At 30.1% G+C, this 20,646-nt stretch overlaps 2 protein-coding genes across 2 annotated transcripts in view; one reads left to right on the top strand and one right to left on the bottom strand.

Annotated features, from left to right (window-relative positions):
- The window catches only part of LOC132929227 (probable serine/threonine-protein kinase nek3), an 81,974-nt gene that overhangs the window by 19,024 nt on the left and 42,304 nt on the right, over positions 1-20,646 (bottom strand). The window lies entirely within an intron of this gene.
- On the top strand, positions 755-20,099 carry LOC132929236 (uncharacterized). The gene is made up of 3 exons (XM_060994433.1): positions 755-1,001; positions 14,206-14,889; positions 18,044-20,099. The coding sequence occupies exons 2-3, from the start codon at positions 14,218-14,220 to the stop codon at positions 18,572-18,574; spliced, it is 1,203 nt and encodes a 400-aa protein (XP_060850416.1). The 5' UTR covers positions 755-1,001; positions 14,206-14,217; the 3' UTR covers positions 18,575-20,099.

Here is a 20,646-nt window from a genome sequence, read left to right as displayed (position 1 = left end):
CTCTCAATGTGCCGTTTATTATAATGTATTATAATAATATTAATATAGTGCAGAAGTTCCGACGTGAGCGAACATCGTTATTGTACACGCGCGCGTGACCGGTAAACGGAGATCATAAGACTATTAAGATTTATAACATTTCATCAAGGGGATGTTGTCATAGCGATCTACGAATTTTCAGCTCACACGGCGTGGGCTATTATACTGTGCTATACAATATCGTATAATAATATTGCATTATCATGCAAACCTATATATTATTTACGAAGACGTTCGCAAAAAACCGTTTCGACCGCCGCGTCACCGCTCTCGGTCAACTCGCACATTTTCTCGCGCCAAAAACGATCGCTGCAAAAGGGTTTTTGCAACCATTATAATATAATCCTTTACAATATTCGGTTGTATTATATCAATATAATATTGTATATGCGTCTCTACACAGGTCTACGTCGCCGCCGCCCGCATATACGCGTAAACACAATACTCGCGTGATATGCGTACAGTACTACAGCAAGAGTACCTATACACACCCTCTTACAACATTTATATATATATAGATATACATATAGGTATAGGTACATGTACACACACACACTACATACCCTGTTATATACGATATTACATATAGGTATAGGTACACACACACACATGTATATGTGCACAAAATTATTCGGTTTGCAGCTGTCACCGGCGGTCGCGTGCCCAAACATCTGCTCCCGCGCTTCGTCAAAACACATGGCCCGCCTCCAGCCAGCCGCCAAACGCGACCGGTTGTTTGCGTCGTAGCCGACTACCGACAGTCAATCGTTGTCGTCATCGTGAGCACACGCCAGAAGACCGTACCAGGATAATAATAATAATAATAATCCTATCGCTACCGTCGCGAGTCGTCTCCGATCATCGCCAGTGGTGGCGCCGTCCGCCAGACGAAGAATTTTCCAGGACGTTCCAGACGATATTTATACACACACACACACATATATATCGAATTACGATACCAGGTTAGTTGTTGTACGTTTAAGTTTTACGGCATAAAGTTCGTTAAAACCAAAAAAAAAAAAAAAAAAATAACTCGCACGCTTACGCTTATAAATCATAAAAATAATATATACCAGGACAATGTAGGTATAATGTAGGTAGTTTTCGTGTTCGTGCATTTTGGTGATGATGCGGACGGCGTCGTCTAAATCTAGTTAGGAGTGCAAAGTTAACTGTTACATTTTCGTAACGGACTTTAATGTGAGTTGGTTATACTGCAGACGCAATTGCGAATAAACGCCACGCGCACTCCAACTCGACCATCGAACTCCGTTTGCAAGTATTGGCACACTTTTCATAGGGTGTAACAAGATTACACACATTTACCTTTTTACACGTAAAAATTCCTAATTTGTCTACTCTTGGTAAAAAGTATACTGTTGATTTGGTTAAAAGCTCTTATTTTCATGTTTTTAATATGTATAATACGTATTGGTAGTCAATGAATAGATTTTTTTTCGTCTGAATTAAAATATTTTTTAAACACACACATATCTATACATATATATTATATATAACACCATAATAATTATTATTTTAAATTAATAAATATAGGTAAAAACTAAAATTGTACAATTTATTATTACAAAATAGTATTCCAGCCATCTGCAGTGAATAAATATTTCGACATTTCGTCGTTATTTTATAATACCTAATGCTCGTTTTGTTTTTTTTACACCGAACATTGGTAAGGATAATTACTGCGAATTTACTTTATTTCAGTTGCTGTAGTATCTTTTTGTCGTTAATTTAAATTAAAAAAAGGTAAAATTGGACAACTGGAGAATTACGGTGCAACAATTTTCATATAATCTATCTTCACTTACCAAAAACAATTTTAATCACTCTTAAAGTATGTGTCTGTCCACAGGTTTGACACCTTATCTCTTTTTCCTTTGGAATGTGAAAAATGCTTTAACGTTCTGTCGTGAACACGGTACATAGACTCAACTTTATGGAATTAAAACTTTATCTTTCGATAAACATGCAATTTTTGATAATTGGCGTTTAATATAAGAAAATGTAATTGCTGTACACCGACAGTACTGATACAATTACTATTTATTCAAATAAAAATCGTATGTCTTATCTTAAGTTGGTGATATGAGTTAAAATACATTGGGCTCTTATGGAAACTATTAAAAAAAGACTGTTATCAAATAATTGGAATTTGACCAAAAAATAATATTAGCCCTTCTAGCACCAAGCGACAGAATATATTACACAATATAACACCAGCTGCCACAACTGTGTTTATCATCCCTCCTGGTCGTATTCAAATTAAAACTGTACTTTTATTCTATTTTTAAGCTCCACATAATTTACGAACGTTATGTGCTACAATGATTATTTTTGAACATAAAATATAGTTACTGTAAAGTAAAAATGTTTTCTTTTGATAATGACATTATTTAATAGTAGTTGAATTTAATCGTAAAAAAATCTAACCTAACATGATACAGTATATTTTAGTCGTTTATTTGTAATGAATAATCATATATTTTATTTTTATTTTTCTTTTGATTTAATATACTCTAAGATTATTATTTAATTTAAATAGAAAAAATAAGGCATAAAACAGTATGTTTTAGAGAAAAATATGTACAGTTTAAATTGTGTGTTTTAAAAAGATTATATATTATACTTTATATTGAATAAATCTGAGATATTTTGAAATTATGAATAAGATCATTGGCCATTGGGCATTAGACTGAATTGACAAAACAATTATAATTTATTTATTAATATAAAACTTATACGAAATATAAAGTATGTACCAACATTTTTAACTATGACAAAAAATGTATAATTGATAATCAATTATAATAGGTTATATTATTTATATTTTAAAAATATTTCCTACTCCTGATATTATAATAATGAGCGCTGAACAAATAATGAATTTACATTTTTTTTTTGTGGTTAGGAGTGATTCCGACCCTTCTCTAATGGGTCTGTACGTTCCAAATAATAAGAATGCAGTATATTTTAGATTCTGAAAAAGACCATTAGTCAACAACCATTTTAATTATACCTATACACTTATATAAAAATAAATTTATTAACAATATGTTGCTTAGTGTTTATAATTTCTATTAAATAAACACAATTTTTAAATACCTAGATACTTTCATTATTTTAAATAAAAAATTAATTAGTTTATTACATTAAACTACTTCCAAAATTATATGTAATTTTCGAATACTACTAGGGATCTTGTTTTATTTTTTTTTTTTTGTTTAAAATATGTATTTTTCTCAAGGTTTTCTTCAAATTTTTTTATTTATATTTCAACTACAGCAATATAATTCAATAGAAAATAATCATCTGTTTCTGACGTTTAAATGATTTGCATTTTTCAAATAATGAAATAGTTTAAGCACAAAATTAAAGTTCTATACTCCATCATAAAGTATCATACATATTATATGTATAATATTATTTTGTGTTCTTGCTCATTACTTCACACAAGAAATAATTTATCTTTAATAATAAAATCATAACCTAAAACAGTTTAATTGCAAATGTAATTCCTATACATTTTCAGTTGGTTTATTAATCGATGTTTAACCTAACCTAACAGCAGATGGCCTAGCCTATAATACTCGATTAGCTTAAAATAATAATTGAATTATTCAAGTATTTAACGGAAAACTAAGTAGATACTTAGATAAGAAAAGTTATAGTTGCGATTAGTGGATCAGGACTATTCATTAGGTGATTTGACGTGATAGTTGAAAAATAATCAAAAGAACATGATATCATGATATATATATATATGGCTGTTAAAAGTTTAAATGGCACGTGAAATATGATTGAGATTTGTTAGTTAACTATAAAGACAATTCAAACAAGACAAAAAACCTAGTTGGAAAACTTTACCAAAAATACGAAATTCGACGCTTTTACAAACAAATAAAATGACTGAAAAGAATAATCATTATCTAATACCACAACCCCCAAAACGCGTAGAAAATGTACAAAACTTAGAACGCGAACGCCTTCCAAATTCGTTATCCCTCCATTGCCAATGAAAACTCCACCCCATACCAGTGTATATAGTTTTCCACTCAATCGATAATGTACGTAAATGGTATAAGAAATGCGGTTCACGTTACCTATCATATTATGGTGGTAGGATTATTTTTATATCAGGATAACTTTTGAAACAGCTAGTGGTGTCAATACGTAATATACTTCAATGTCACTACTTATAATTCGTTTTTCGTTGAAAATATTTAAAAATGAAAAAGTAAGGACCTCACATAAATTCTATTGTTCAGATGAATAGAACAAAGACTAAGTACTTTAAAAGTGCACTTTGTATTAACCTAGAAATCTCAAATTGTATATTTTAATATTAGTGTTTAATATATAATTTGTAACCAGTTTAATTTTTACTAAAATATCGAATTTCATAATATGCAAATAATAATTCTATTGTTTTGTTTTGTTTTATTTATTAATTTATTATTTTCTTTCAATATTTCTACTAGTGATAACCACATATATAAAATCTCCAGAATATTCTATATATTTTTTTAAATAAAATATATTATACGTATAATAAAAAAAATTACTTTACACAGATGTTCTTGTATTTTTATTTAAATCACGTGGATTAATGTGGCAATTATCTTAGGTACTTCACTATTAGAGTATATTCGGTAAACATTAGAATATTTTTTTATTTTTATTTAAAAATGTTACTGCACAAAATAAGTATACAATACTATTTAGTTTTGTATTTGAATTATAATATCAAACATGTATAGGGATTAAAAAAATATATAATTTAAGTCAAAAACCCAACATTAAAACTGTCAACTTGATAAATGATAGAAGTTTTATTAAAATCTGTTGCACAAGGTTGATTTTTTTTATATATATACATATATACAAAATATTTATGGATTTCATTTCGAAAAAAAATTATGGTTCTAAAAAATGTGCAAATCGTTATAAATAAATTATGAAAAAAATCGTGTCAAAGAACCGAAGACCCAATTGGATGATGATTGCAATATTGGATCAATGGTTGATACGCAGCTATAAATTTAGGTACACAACTATAAAGTAAAGAATGAAAATCGTTTAAGTTTCCGATTAAAAGTATAAAAGAATTCAAATATACTATATACCTACATTTTGAATACTTGCATGTTATATTGACTTATTTATTTTGATCATAATGAACAATTAAAAAAAAATATATATTCATAGGTATTTATAAAAGCAAAACATAATAAAAAGATAAAATGATAAAAAAAAAGTTTGTCTAGAAATTAATCATTATAGTTTTAAATCCTGCCCATCAATACAATTTAAACAAATGCACTTCTTGGACAAAAATGTTTGTATACGATTAAAATTAATTATTCCAAACTTGTATCCAAGGTATTTTATTTATTAAAAAACTTAAAAGACTCGTGTAATTAATTAAAAAAACAAACAGAAAAAGTCTTTGCCCCACAAATGTCGATTTAATTCAGTTAAATTTATTTCTAAAAGTTTTGTTTAGCAGCTTGGTATAAAACACAAAAAATATCTTTTAATTTCATTAAAAAAACTCAAGTAAATCTGTCAAGTACTCTAGCAAATTTTTCATACAAACTTAATTATTATTATAATATATAATTATCAAAATTATATTTTTCCTTATTCAACATAAAATATATATATAAATAAATATTTATATACCTTATCTTAGTAATTGAAACTTTTTGATTGGTATAGTTAAACAAATAATAATTATCATTAATATTTCATAAAGTATCGGATACTCCGTCTAATTCAAAGTGTCATCAAGATTTATTTTTGGATATAATTTTTCTTTTTTATATACATATATATATTTATAAATAATTAAAACCTATAATAAACTTTAAGAAGTATATTTTTTATTTTACAATAAAAATATTTAATTTATACAGTTATTGATATATTTATTACTTGAGTTCAACTTGATATTGAATACCTCAATTTGAGCGTATTTTTTATGAAATCATAGCAGATTTCATGATATGAGTGTGATTTATTTGATTAAATTCAAACATTTCAAATAATAAAAATGTGTATAATATTTAACATTGAAATGAGCTACGTAAAAATTCCGTTTTTGGACAAGGGGTAATAATAATTATATTAGCAGTAGACATGCTGAACACACACTACAGGGTCTCGATATTTGGTTATAATATAGAACAAACAAATTTATCTTAATAAATTAAATGCCGTTCAGATTGAAGAGCAATATACTCTAATACCTTGATTAAACATAAAGAGCGAGCAACTAGTGTGTGGAATGCATTATCATTATTATTAAGGCTTATTGGTTCCCGAAATTATAACAAACAACGATAGAAAAGCGCCACAGGAGGTCGCCACCGCCGTTTTAGATTGATTAATGAAAGCAACTTTGCACAAACAACACACACACATACATCAATATTAATTTATACACAGACAAACAAACATTAAGCAACAGAGGAAATTTTGCAACAGTTTTGCTGGAACTTGGAAGACATGTCATGTAAATGAAGCAGAAATTTTCCTATAAATTTAGAATATTAGGAATAGTTGTGGTTTGTTTGTATGAAAGTCTATCGATTTTCGATAAACTATCAAGCAAATTTATTGAACGTTATTAATATTTATGGAAATATTGTGGAGATAATAAATATATTATTGACAGTGATTGGAGATTAGCACGTTATATGTAGTGATTAAATGAATGAAAAATGTATGTTCAGAAAGAATACACATATTTCATTGTTATAGTAATTAGTATTACAGTCTTGACTAATGTGTGATAAATTTAAATGTATCGATACATTTTGAATCAAAGGTACGAGTTCCTAATATTATTATATATCATTAATATTAACCATTTTATAGAATAGATTGGACGTAATATTGAATTAGCATGAGTATGATTATTGATTACACATGTGGTATAGGCGAAATTTCGGGAGGCTTGGGTGTGCTTAGCACTCCCTATTTCGAAATAAGCACCCATACATTTTTTCATGTTAACTTAAATTTTAATAGAAATAGGTATCCTTATCATAAGATAACATCATGAAAAAAAAGAGGGGCTTCAGCACCCCCTTCATTGAAATTGTGTATGTAAAAAGGTATGTATGTACACTTAATTTTAGGTACTGTAATCAATAAGTAATATTTAACTATCGGTATTATCAAACTAGACTATGGAGTAACATAGTTTAAAAAGTTATAAGACTCAAGAGCAGCTGCACAATAGTATATCTACATGAGACTAAGCTGGGCGTATTTAGGGATATTACAGGTGCATCAATCACTCATGTTGGCAACTTGGTAGGATAGACAAAAATCTATACGCATAATGGACATATCATTTGCGTTTATAATAAATAATATATTTTTCATAACATTTAAATTTTAATTGAAAATTAAAAATTCAATTATTTAAAATATTATAATATAATATAATATGGCAAAACTTAACAAAAGGGATAAACCATTTACAAACCTAACCCATTATTTATAACGTAATTACCTAACCTCCGGTGCATCACGATCAGATATTTTTACCTATCTAGCATTAAGTACATTTATTTAGTAAATAGTAAATCCACACAACATTTGGCAACTGGATATCCTTAAAAATATATCACGTTTGACAGTTGGACATTAGTATTAAAGAAGTATAATAAATCTTTCGTTAAGAAGCATATAGGTAACTGCATAAGATATATATTATAATAAATTTTAAGAAAAATATATGATCATTTAAATACGTGAAAAATATCTTATGTCAAATTTGTACAATAATCAATAAAATATTATAAACTATTAAATACGTGAGAAACGTAATACCTACGTCAATTGTGTATAGCAATAATCAAAATAATAATGTCAATAATATAATAATAAAAAAATATTTGTAAATAACAAATAGATTTTTGATATTGTGTTTTTTCGCTGCCCACTGTAACTGTCGTAGTCGTAATAAAATTTGTTTCACAGCAACACGTATGATATGTACACGGCGTTTTCAATTTACATTGTTGACATTTTTTTTAAGTTTCAATTTTTGTTTATACTTAGTTATAATTACTAATTTAAAAATGTATACATAATTTCCATGAAAAATTATAAACTTTACTTAAAAAAACTACATATCAGTATATATTTTATTATAGACGATAATATCCAAACGTGTTACGTTTTGAAAAATAATAGTCAAACAAGTCTTAGCCTAAAAATTAACAGACAACGTAATACAGAAAGGTACACTAATATTTTTAAATTTTCCGCTTTTATGTTACACAACAAATGCATTAGTATTACAGAACCTTAGTTTATCCACTCGATATAATAATAAGACAAAGTCAGGTAATTTTAAATGTTTATCCAAATTAATTAATGGTGAAATTGATGCCTCTGCAATTTAAAGTTAACTTTACTTTTTTTGAGTCCTAGCATTTAGATTTATATAACCGTTTCGTGTTATTTTTATTAATTGTAACTATTTAGCCAATCGCCGTATCGTTATAATGATGATTGCTGGAACTATCATCTCATAATATTTTATGTGGTCAATTAGTGTATCTTTTTCATAAATGTTAAATGTATGTAGTTTATAAAAATAATATGTATAATGTTATTACTTATTAATGTATTAGAAGATTTCAAAACGTAAACATATAGCCGATATAGGTAGCATGTTCGTGTTATTGGGCTCATTCCGTGTGACGTATTTATATATAAATAAATAGCTCAATAATTTAAACAACGTAACTTTTATCTTACAAAATATATATCTATAAGTATTTTAATACATCAGTAGTTTTGTATATTCGGATAATAATAGTTGTAAAAAAAGCATCGCACATAAATAACTGCCTATCTCTTTTACAAGGAATCTGTAAACATGCATGAAGTGCATCTTCCCCCAGGAAATCCTCGGGAAATTGATGACAAGTTTGTCACCCATCAGCCGTTTTTTTCAAAATCCGCCGCAATTGGACGTTCTCGATCAATTTTCCCGTTGTCGTTTTCGAGTACTTGAAGCGTTATGCGTTGTGACTGCGACAACATTCCGACAAAACGAGTTTATAATAATAAGTAAATAGTAATTGTATGCATTTATTGTTAGTTTTCGTCTCTTGCTGTCCGACAAAACGCATTGCCTGTTTCCGGAGTATTACGGTACCTATTACTTCAGTCTTCGAGGGTAAGGCGTGTATTAGTCATAAATGTGTATTATTCATATTTTCTTCGTACTAGAACGTCTGAAAGACTTATTAACAATTTATCTTAGTTTCAACTAATCTTATAGAGCATACATTAGCAATATATATTATATATAGATTTTAGAATCCAAATAAGACCTCGATAAAATAGTCGTATGATCGTTATGTTCTTAAACACCATTAACTAAAAAAAATGTTCTTTTATATGCTTAACAATTCTTAAAATCAAAATTTGAATAATGCAAAATTTAAGTATAAAAAAAAGGTTTAGAATACATAAAAAAAAAACCATTTTTACAATTGTATAATGGATGGTGACAAGAGAATGATTAAGTAGCGTTGCTAGTAGGGAGAGCGTTCACCCTGGTTGTTATTATTTCACAACATATTTACATTTAAAATGTTTGTAACAAATATTGCATTTTTTTTATATATATAAATTTGTGGTCACGCATCGATTATGAAACAGTAACTGAAAAGTACTGTATTTTAAGCCCTATGGTTATAATGTTCCCTGACAATAAAATGCATTTATTTTATTTTTAAGAACATTTTGAATAGGCGCGTTATTGGGGAGACCAAGAGTATGCGTTTGTCCAATTCTAGATTTTAAGGTAGCTTTGGGCTAGCTTCTGGGTAACGGATTATGATCAATGGCGTCATTTGAGGGGAGGCAAAGCGTGCTTCTGTCTGATTTTTAAGCAGCTCGATATCTGCTACATGTAAATTATGTTGTTATTAAATAAAAAACATTTTTTTGTAAAATTATCTTAAGTATAAAATATGCAAGGTGGCGAGATTAAATAGTAATTTTATAAAAATGTAAATAGAATCATGTTTGCGAGGGTAACGTGCAGGTTTTTGAAGTTAACTATTTTGATCGGTCAAAGTTTTTATCCCGTTTATTGAAAATTGAAATGATGCCACTGATTCTGAATACATCTCTGTATAGCACGTGTCATAACACGTTGACACCACAGGTGAAACATGTGTTTTTCCGTCAAAAATTAACTGATATTTGACGGACAATACCTATTAACGACGTCTAGAAACGTAAAAATATTAATTCGGATTTTATATAGCCGGACTGTTGATAAACGATTAACATTCATACTGCAGGATTTGACGGCAGATATCCATCATCATTCTGGCCATCGAGTGTATTCATATAATGTATATATATTTTATCATGGCCTTTGCAGTTCATTTCCGTTAAACCTTTTTATTACAACTATAAATAACGCTTTCAGCGGTTATCAAAGTGTGGCATTTGTCAACGCGATTCTAGAAATCGGCTTATTCAATCTTAGGTCCATACTCTCTCTGATTCGGTTGCTTATATATATATATATATATATATATATGCAAGTTAATATATTTTCTAAATATCTACTGTCTTAAAGTACCATTTGTTGTGAATTTAATACGATTAAATACGGGTACTTATTTATATAAGGTAGAATATCTATACCCACTATACCTACGTGGTTGCGTAGATTCAAATATGTCGATTATCGATTTCTATTTTTACGAACCACAATAAAGTTAAGATAATAATTATTTCCAAATTGCTATTTGTCGTATTTTGATAATAAGAGTTGTTATATACAATAATATATTATACGAGTACAACAATTAATTACATTTTATTAAATCATTATTATGATAAATAATAAAAAATTCTCTACATTTTCCAGTTTTATCAAAAAACTGCACAGTATACATACCTATATATAATCGTAGTATTAACATAATATCTATCATACACATTAATTAATAATTGTTCAAGCATTTTAATTTATATGGTTTTTTTATTAAACAAATAAATATCAAATAGTTAACTGCATAATATTATGAAATTATTAAGAACCAACCAAGATAGTTTCATAAATCCAATGGTACACAATATTAATTTTGTATAAATCAATATATTTATTAATCATTCCCAAGAATCTTTTTTTTTTAATATGAAACAAGAGTAGAATAAAATTATCAATTTGAAAATCTGTATAAAATAGAAATACTAATAATTTTTTTTAATTAAAATTTTCAAATTCATGGAACATTTATTTATCTATTGTTATGAAATGTTTTATAAAAGTTAGCTTTTTATTTCAAGCTTTATTAAAATATAAATCTGAAGATATTCACCAATTGATATACAATAATAAACTAAACAAATTATACAACAAAATCATATAAATAGAAATAATAAACATTTTTTAATAAAATAAATAATTAGCTAGGTAGAAAGAATTTATCAATTTCATTGCATTTATCGTATTTTTACTTTAAATACATTTAAACGACTGTGCGCATATTTTATAAGTTACTAAAATTAAGCTAATTTCGTAAATCATAGAAGATATTTTAAAAATACAATAACAAAGTAATTTTATTCAATATGTAATATATAATATATTATATATTATTATTAAAGCTATACATTTTTATATTTTATGTGTCAATTAAATATAGTTTGATGTATAGATAATGAGTTTTGGCTAGGATAATACTAAGAGAATAATTTAACAGTAAAGAAAATTTACCGCAAGATTTAAACGAATACCTTATGAAATCGTATAACGATTTCAAATTCTATTATCTTTGGAAGAGCTTTGATTGAGTAAAATAAGAAATTAATACCTTATGCTGGTGTACGAAATTACAGTTTTTGAAGGGATCGATTTTGGTAGAACTATATATAAGTAAAACATATAAATAAAGACGTGAAAATGAAAAATAAATTGGATAGAAATATATAAAGGAGACAAAGGAGAATACTTTGATGGAAATGAAAGGAAAATAATAAAAGCCATAACTCCAAAGTTCGCTCAAATATCTTTAATCTCAGGAACGTCAGAAAATTTAAAAAGCTAGAGATTTTATATAAAGATTTCTCAAATGTCCTAATCCTTGTAAATCATAGTGTATAATATTAAGCAACATAAAAATTCATGGCAATTATTTTAGATCTGTTATCATGAGACAATTTTGATCGTAAAGTATTATGAACCATTGATTGTATAAACATTCGTTTTCATTTAACTTTTTAATTTATTTATAATTTTTTTATAATACATATGATGGCAATTTAAGTATTCGAATAAGTCTGATTTCCAAAATACAAATATATAATACTAGATTAATCTTGAAATTATATGATTTAATTTTACCCACTAGTATATTTTATAAGCAAATAGAATCTGCTCAATTTTGATCGAGGACATTTGCGTAACCGGGTCCATGTTTGACCAAAAATGATAAATGATATTTCAAATGTATGTATGTAATACATCACAAAATGTTGACATGTGTATAATAGGTTAATGTATAATGTATCCTAATATTTACCAACCAGATGATGGACAGGAGAATACAGAACAGTTGAGCTTATATGATTTCTCTACACTCTACAGTGATGACGATTATATTTCTTTATAATATTATGATAACTGATAACACACTATAATTTATGTAGTATTAGTTTAAATATTATTCTTAGTTTCAAGAAATTCTGTTAAGAGTAGATATAATATATGGCATATGCTTTACATATATGAGATATAATATGTATAAAACGTGAAACAAAACTACCTATTTAAACATATCAAGTGATTCGTGGATTCGTCTGAGATTAAAATAGGTACTTATTTCAATATGTCAACGAGATATTATTTACAACGATGATAACTATGTAGGTACTTTGTCTAAATTGTAGTGAAGATTATCTAGGTATACATCATTATGTTCAAAAATATAATAATAGTGTCCTCGACGAAAACCAATTGAAAGTTAGATTACGTATCGGAAGATATTAATTATTTTTAAAACTACTATAGAAAAAAATGGGAAAACGTGATTTTTTCACTATATTACTACCAGTGCTGGATCTAAGATATTTGACGCCCGTGGCTAATAAAAAATGTAGCGCCCTTACACAGTATTAGCTAATGTTTATTTTATCAAGATATACAATATTATAATTTGACTAAAAGAGATCAGAAGAAGCGGAAGCATCCAAGCCTATTCGCTTAGGGGGCCTGGAGTAATATAATGTTTTTATTTTAATAATTTATCATAAATTATTAAACAATTCATTTTTTTTAAAAATTCAAAATTATTATACAGTTTTTAAATTAATAAAACATGTAATAATATTTTTTTTAAATATATAAAATAATTTTAGTAAGACGAATGTACCCTCCCCCCAGACAACCATATATAATGCTAAAATGAGGTGGGTGTTCAAAATTGCATTCCCGGACCCTAATTTTGAGTTTACGCCATCTGTATAACTTATGCATTCGTTTTTTTCGCCCCCAGCTACCTATAATTAATACCTTTATTATAATTATGTTCAATATTTTACAATGCGAACACCGTGTTTTCGGGTTCACGTGTTAAGTTTAAGCTTGAACAGAGTAGTGAGTACACAATAGCGCTGAAACAATCGCTTGACTCTGTCTGTTTGTTTGGTTTGTTGTTCAGTCAGAAACGAAATGACGCAACAACAATATGATAGTAATAATAATAATAATTGTCCATTAATACTTTTCAAATTTAAGATTTTAATATTCCATCTCGGATTATCCATTCAACTAGAAATTGTCCACTTCCTTCTCGCTCTACTAATTACGAACAAACTTAACGAACCTATACAATATAATGCTACCTTTATGCCATCACTTCATCCTTATGCTTTTATAATGTTTTCCTATTGTATTTAATGCTTTGCCTCGTCTTTATTTATTTATATTTTCTCATTAATCTGCTTACATTGTTGAACACGTTATAATAACTTTGTAAAATACTGTAATATATATATCCGCTGAAATCCATTCAACGTGGGCGCTTTTATGAACAAATAAATAAATGATGATTAATATTTTATTTATTAATATTTTTATTTTTATTTTTATTTTAGTTAAGCAGCGCCATGTCGCGCGGCTACTACAACGGCGGTTACAACCACGCATGCGAAGTGGACCAACACCGATACGAGGAGATACCGGACATCGATCCGTCCATGGACTTCCTGCAGGCCGACGACACGTCCACTTCGTTTTACTACATGGAGTCGCCGACGCGGATACGCAGGCCATCGGACACCGCGGACCCGGCCGAACGGACGTTGCTGTTGCGCGCCCAACAGCACAACCATTACCAACAGCTACAACAACTGCAGATGAACGGATGTCCGCCGCCACTTCCGGCCGCCCGAGCTAGACGAAACACTCCACCGTCCGCGGCCGGCGGCGACCGGTCCGTGGCGGCCGTGACGCCGTGCAAGGCCAGGCGCCGGTTGGACGTGTACGGCGACGAGTTGGGCACAGTCAGCCTCCCGTCCACACCGTCCGGCGGCCGGACCGCGGATGTGTTCGCGCCGATGATGGCACAGACGGCGGCGGCGGCAGTGGCCAGACCAGTCACCGTGCGTCGGGCCCGGTCGTCGGCCGCCCTATACAACAAACACAAGCGGCCGCCGGAGTTTCTATCCGAATACAATCTGGACACTTGTGTGCCGGTTACCGGTGTCCAGTATGACCGGCCAAGGAACACGGCCGTCATACAGCCCATCTACAAGGCGCCGCTGCCGTCAGTGTTTCAGGTAATCGTCATTTTATAATATTAAACATTATATAACACGACCAATTCAACCCGATAACACTGCATAATATTGCGAAAAATACCGTATTGTCCACACAGCACATGCGTTTCGTCAGCAGGGGCGAGAGCAGAAATGTTGGTCGATTACTATGTTGTATTTTCAAAGACAATTTTATTCAAATATTCAGTCAAAATATTGCCCCTTTTTTAAGTAATTTATATACTATACAGGACTATATCTATTATTAGAAGAAAAAATGTTGTCCACGTGTGGGGCAGCTGGTCCACCACGTCACTGCTATGCGTATACCTATGATTTGCAGTTTAAGTCTATCCGTTAACTTTCTAGTGGCAAACGGCGTCTGTCGTGTGATATTATAATATTATATTCGGCGAGAAACGTTTACTTTTCATCTACATAATAATGACAAATGCCTACAATTTGTTTGATCGGAAGGGCCAAAGAACACGATAACACGATTAGGGGCCTCAGTAGAGACTGGTTTTCAAAATTTTGTCCACTATATTATAATATATTATAAACCGTGCGAAGCATATTTCAGCTTTTTCAATCGAATTATGTGGATAAATTGTTTACCTTCAAGGTCGTGTATACGTAAAGAATGAACCGACAACAACAAAATTGAAAATACTGTTGGACTTATTGAAAATTTTAATAATAAAGTATGATCATAAATAATAATATAAATTGAATTTTTCCGATAAATATATAATTATATTTACATTGAATACTTTTTTATGTATAATAAACGAATAATGTTTTTCTTTGCGTATTGAAATAATAAATACATAAAAACATGATATAATAGTATATAGATATAGCTTAGGTACTTTTTTTTTTTTTTTTAATAAAGCTTAAAATAAGTACAATACTATATTGTTATTTTAATACAATTTTCAAAACGTTTAACCAAGATCGTAGCAAAAAATTATTATCCGATAATATTTCGTTCTATTTATTTTTTTTTTTATCCAAACGCCAATTGTGTTGTCGGGAAGGAAATTCGTGAGTTTTCATTATTCTTTCGATTGGTGCAGAGCAATTGTTTTATGGCGGTTATTAAAGCTAATATAGGCGCCGCACCGGCTCCCAAATAATAATGCTATAATGTCACGCTATTTGTTGGCCAAAGCCAAACGTATAGTTTCATATAGATTATACGGTGGGCTTTTACGGGTTTTCACTTGGCAGCGTGACACGAAAATCCCAAATGGCTGAATAATTGCACGCGTGCTTCCCGCCACGGCGGTTAGTGGCTGTCTGCCGACAAATTTCCGGTAATGCGAAAACAGCCGAACGCGTATATACAAACATCGTATAATTACGCGTATACAGTATTATGTAGACGTAATAGTATATACATATATATATATATCCAACCACCGCCGCCCGCACGCCACTATATTATAATATAGACCAGGCACTATTACAGCCTGAGGATCGAATGACGACAAATCCGATTATACGATTTACTTTAATATATTGAATATTGAACTTTAATATATAATAATATTACATAATTTGCGAACCATGCGTCAGAAGCCGTTGCTATTGGGCGATATAATAAGATAGCGGTGTGTGCCGCGTGTGTGTACCTTGTACCTACATATATACATAATAATAATAATATTTAACATGCGAAGATCATATTATTTTCACTGAGTTCTATCTATAGCGTTTCGAGTTTCCGACGGCTCTATTAAAAAGTTTTACGTTAATAGCGATATACATATATATGTATATTGTATAGTAATAATGCATGGGTTAGGTACCATTTACGGATAGGTGTTTAATATACGAGCACGGGATATAGTATTATTATATATGTATATTGCGTATAGGTATATACTCATCACTAATCGTTATGTGCATAATATATTCGCGTATTATTGCGTGAACCTCACAAAAGTTTTCGGTATTTTGATTGCCGCGCTGCAGACAGCGAGCCGCTATATAACAGTATATTATGCACGTCAAACAAAATAATATACGCTTTTAACGCGCGCGTTGCTTATATAAAGTCATTTTCGAACGTCTCTCAATTAATAAGCGAACTAAAACTCACACGCGTTGCTTAACATCGAGTAGATTTTCAATTATCTTCAGCCGCACGGAAAAGTCAACTCCCGAATCGCGTAGTATGATATTATATATATTATTAATTCGTTTTGGCGCGATTAGCCGGCGGCGTCGGCGAGTTTGAAATCTTGTTTCATGTATATATTGCGGGCCACAAGACCTGCGCCGGTGGACGGAACCCACGATATAATATAATATTACAACGATAACGAACAATAAACACGGGGTAGTACTGAAGAATTTAAGTAGGGTCGTTGAACCGAAATCGAGCAGTAGGATATATCGAAATAAGTGCAAATTTTCGCACAGGTATATAGTTATCGAAATAACTTGAGAGATAAATCAGCAAATAATAAAATATTTTGCAAAGATCAACACCACGCTTGGAGCTTTTTTAAACATTTTCTCGATGCTAGCAGACGTGTATATATAATAACTTTATCGACAGATATGTTTATCGTCCCTTTACTTATTTTGCCATTGCACGGCGAAGTCTATGTGCCACACACGTTACAATTGGATAATTTTCTCAGTACAGACTGTACAGTGTTTTAAGCGCTGTTGCCGAATTTATCATTCGAATATGCGCTGTACGTCAAAAACGTAACAAACAAACATTATATCTGTCGGTATTTGGAACAAACGTCAGAAAATTATTTTAAACTGCGGCAATCACGTAAAAATACGCGGAAATAATTTATTACTCGTGTGCCCGTGTAGAATGTGTGTATATAGGGAAATTGTAAAACGGTCCAAAACGAAATTTTCGAGACGTGGTTGCAAAAATAAATATGCAGACATTGATTTAAATTGCCCGATTGGCAAAAAAAAAAAAAAACAGTAAAGTTATCACATAAATCAGTAAAAACATGCGAAAACCCTGAACTGTGCAGTAAAGAAATAAATCACACTACAAAATATGTTTGTTCTCGTCTTTTTACAATTTGTAGCTAACTTCGCTACATAATTTCAAGTTCTAGAAATAAGCAATATGCAAATTCAATAAGTGTCGAGCCCCGATAACAAATAAGTTAATGTTTTTGTTTGTTTTCAGGTGGAAGAGAAAACTACGCCGTATCAGACCGAGTCACCCGCCAAGCCGTCGTGGTCGCGGACTCCCCCGGCCCGGACACCCGTCCAGTCGCTGCCCGTGTGCACGCTGTGGTCGGCCGCCATGGTGCTGGTGGTGTCCGGCACGGCCAGTTGCATGCTGTGCTTCTACCTGATGTCCCGGCGCGGCCGGCTGTACTACCTGAACGCTGGGCTGCTGGCGGCCGCCGTGTGCCTGGTGCTGGGTTTTCCCGGGTTCCGGTCACAGCAGTGGCGGTGGCTGCCAAACCGCAACTACGTGACCGGTTACATACTGGTGGCCATGTTCAGCGCGCTGGAGACGTGCGCGCTGTGGCTCATGTGTCAGAGCACCGTGCTGGACCCGGCGCTCAACGACATCGGCGCCGGCGTCGTGTGCGGTATATCCGCCCTGTCCGTTACGCTCGCCTGTCTAGGCGTCAGCACGTCGTACTGTTGCCGGTACCCACCGCCCGACAACAGGGTCGCGCACGCCGTCGAAGGGTTCGTCGTGTAGACCACTACACATATAACCCACCTACTCAAGATTAATATTATAATGTCCAATATTAAATCGATGCATCGACCACGATGAAACCCATCCGCTGCACTTCGAACTCGTTGCATAGTATATAGGTTTAAATAATATATTATGCTATAGTTGCATAGCATTTGACACGTTTTTTCGATACGTTCGCGAAAACAAATTCCAAAGAATACGATTGTAACATATATATTGTTGTTGTAAATATATATTATGTATTTGTTAGTAGCCGTGATTTAAATACTCATCGTTGATATTACTACCATTAATAATATTGTATAATACATATATTACTATCAAATGTCTGAAAAATAATATATATGCGTACATACAACAGTGTAGGTATATGGATAAGAAATCAAAGATTAAAAATGAATTGAACTCATAAAAATAATATTATACGACGAATGATGATTATCGCAAATAAAAATAATTAATGGTAGTACCTAGTACCTACTACAAATCCGATGCGATTCGTTCATCAATTATGTCTTATACTTATATTCCGTGAATTCTGATTTTTAAATTTTAATATAAGTAAACACGTAGCTTAAATAAAATATTCCAACTTATTTTGTCAAAACTCATAAGGATGGTTGTTCTTTGTTTTGTTGTTATGTATTTCGACATACATAATCTGACACATAAAATGTAAAAGCTAATCTTTGAAATAAAACTTTCATCAAAGTTAAACTCCAATACAATATACAACGTAATTATTTAACTTAGTGTGTGGCTTTATGTTTGACCAATAATATATTAATGTTTCATTAAAAGTGAATACATTTATTTTTATATATAATTATTTATTAGAAATATTTGCAAATATATAATAAAATATTTACCAAATGTGGGTAGTGTATACACAGTCATAGCTCATATTGGATAGTAAATCATACAAATGTAATTTGTAGTTTGTACTTAAGTATAATAGGAATATATTATTATAAATGTCAATGACACAATTAAATTTAAAAAGTATGTATTTTATTGTATTGTAGCTACGTTCAAATAAATAATTATATGAACAAACTATAATATTAATAAGTTATTTAAATATACGGTCGTTTTAGTACTTAAATATACATAATATTCTAAATAAATGTATTTAGAAAATAATAGATATATCTTATATCGATTTGAAAATGTTATGTATAAAAAAAATTTAAAAACAAATTTTTAATATTTTTGAAAATTGTTTAATTTTGTATTGTTTATATTTTTCAATTTGATTTATAATTTTTTGATTTACCTAATACTATTTAATAGCGTAAAATGTAAATTATGTAAATAGATTATAGAGTACTCATAATTATTAAATTATTTATGAGAGTTATTACTTAAAAATGTAACTTTTAGTATTATTAGATATCCGTTTTTATTTAGAGTTGTTGAGATTAAATGTCAATAAGTTAGTGAAATAAGAAATGAAATGTTTATTATATTTGTTCAGTAATGTTTCAATGTTTATTTAATACACATACGTTTATATTATTTACACTGTCTTCATATTGATTTCTAATATAAACCCCCCTGGATCAAAAAATAATAAATTAATGACATTTGATTAAATTATATTTAAGATTGACCTAATCTGTGATTTGTGTGAACTTTTCACACATTTTTAGTAAAAAATATAGAATAAATTGTACGTTGATCAAATTATATTCATCAAATTCAACGTCTTAAAAAATATTTGAAATAATTATTTGCAATCTACGAATAATACGAGTAAAATAATTATATTATTATAAAAAAACAAGTAGGTATTTATATGGGCATAATTTTATTAAGCGTCGTGTATTTTGCAATATTTTTAGTCAAATTAAATAAAATTATAACAACCTAAAGAGTTTGAATAAAATCAGTTTATAGCTATATTATTATGATTTATGATGAAAGGCCTGTTTCCGACATATTGAATATTTTTGAATACCTATAGTAAAATCATTACTTTGAAATACTGAAAACATCTATTTAATACATTTATTTCATCTCTTATTTTTGATTTAAATATAATATATAACCCTACACGTATTTTATTT

This window comes from Rhopalosiphum padi, chromosome 1 (genome assembly GCF_020882245.1).
Source record: "Rhopalosiphum padi isolate XX-2018 chromosome 1, ASM2088224v1, whole genome shotgun sequence".
In the NCBI taxonomy this organism is placed as follows: Eukaryota; Metazoa; Arthropoda; class Insecta; order Hemiptera; family Aphididae; genus Rhopalosiphum; species Rhopalosiphum padi.
The sequence above is the reverse complement of the archived record's forward strand: the minus strand, read 5'-3'. Positions and strand labels throughout refer to the sequence as shown.

Excerpts from the sequence above, each read along its gene's own strand:
- LOC132929236 (XM_060994433.1), top strand. The coding sequence starts at position 14,218 with ATGTCGCGCGGCTACTACAACGGCGGTTACAACCACGCATGCGAAGTG. Across the intron at positions 14,890-18,043 it reads CGCTGCCGTCAGTGTTTCAG|GTGGAAGAGAAAACTACGCC; the intron begins GTAATCGTCATT and ends GTTTGTTTTCAG.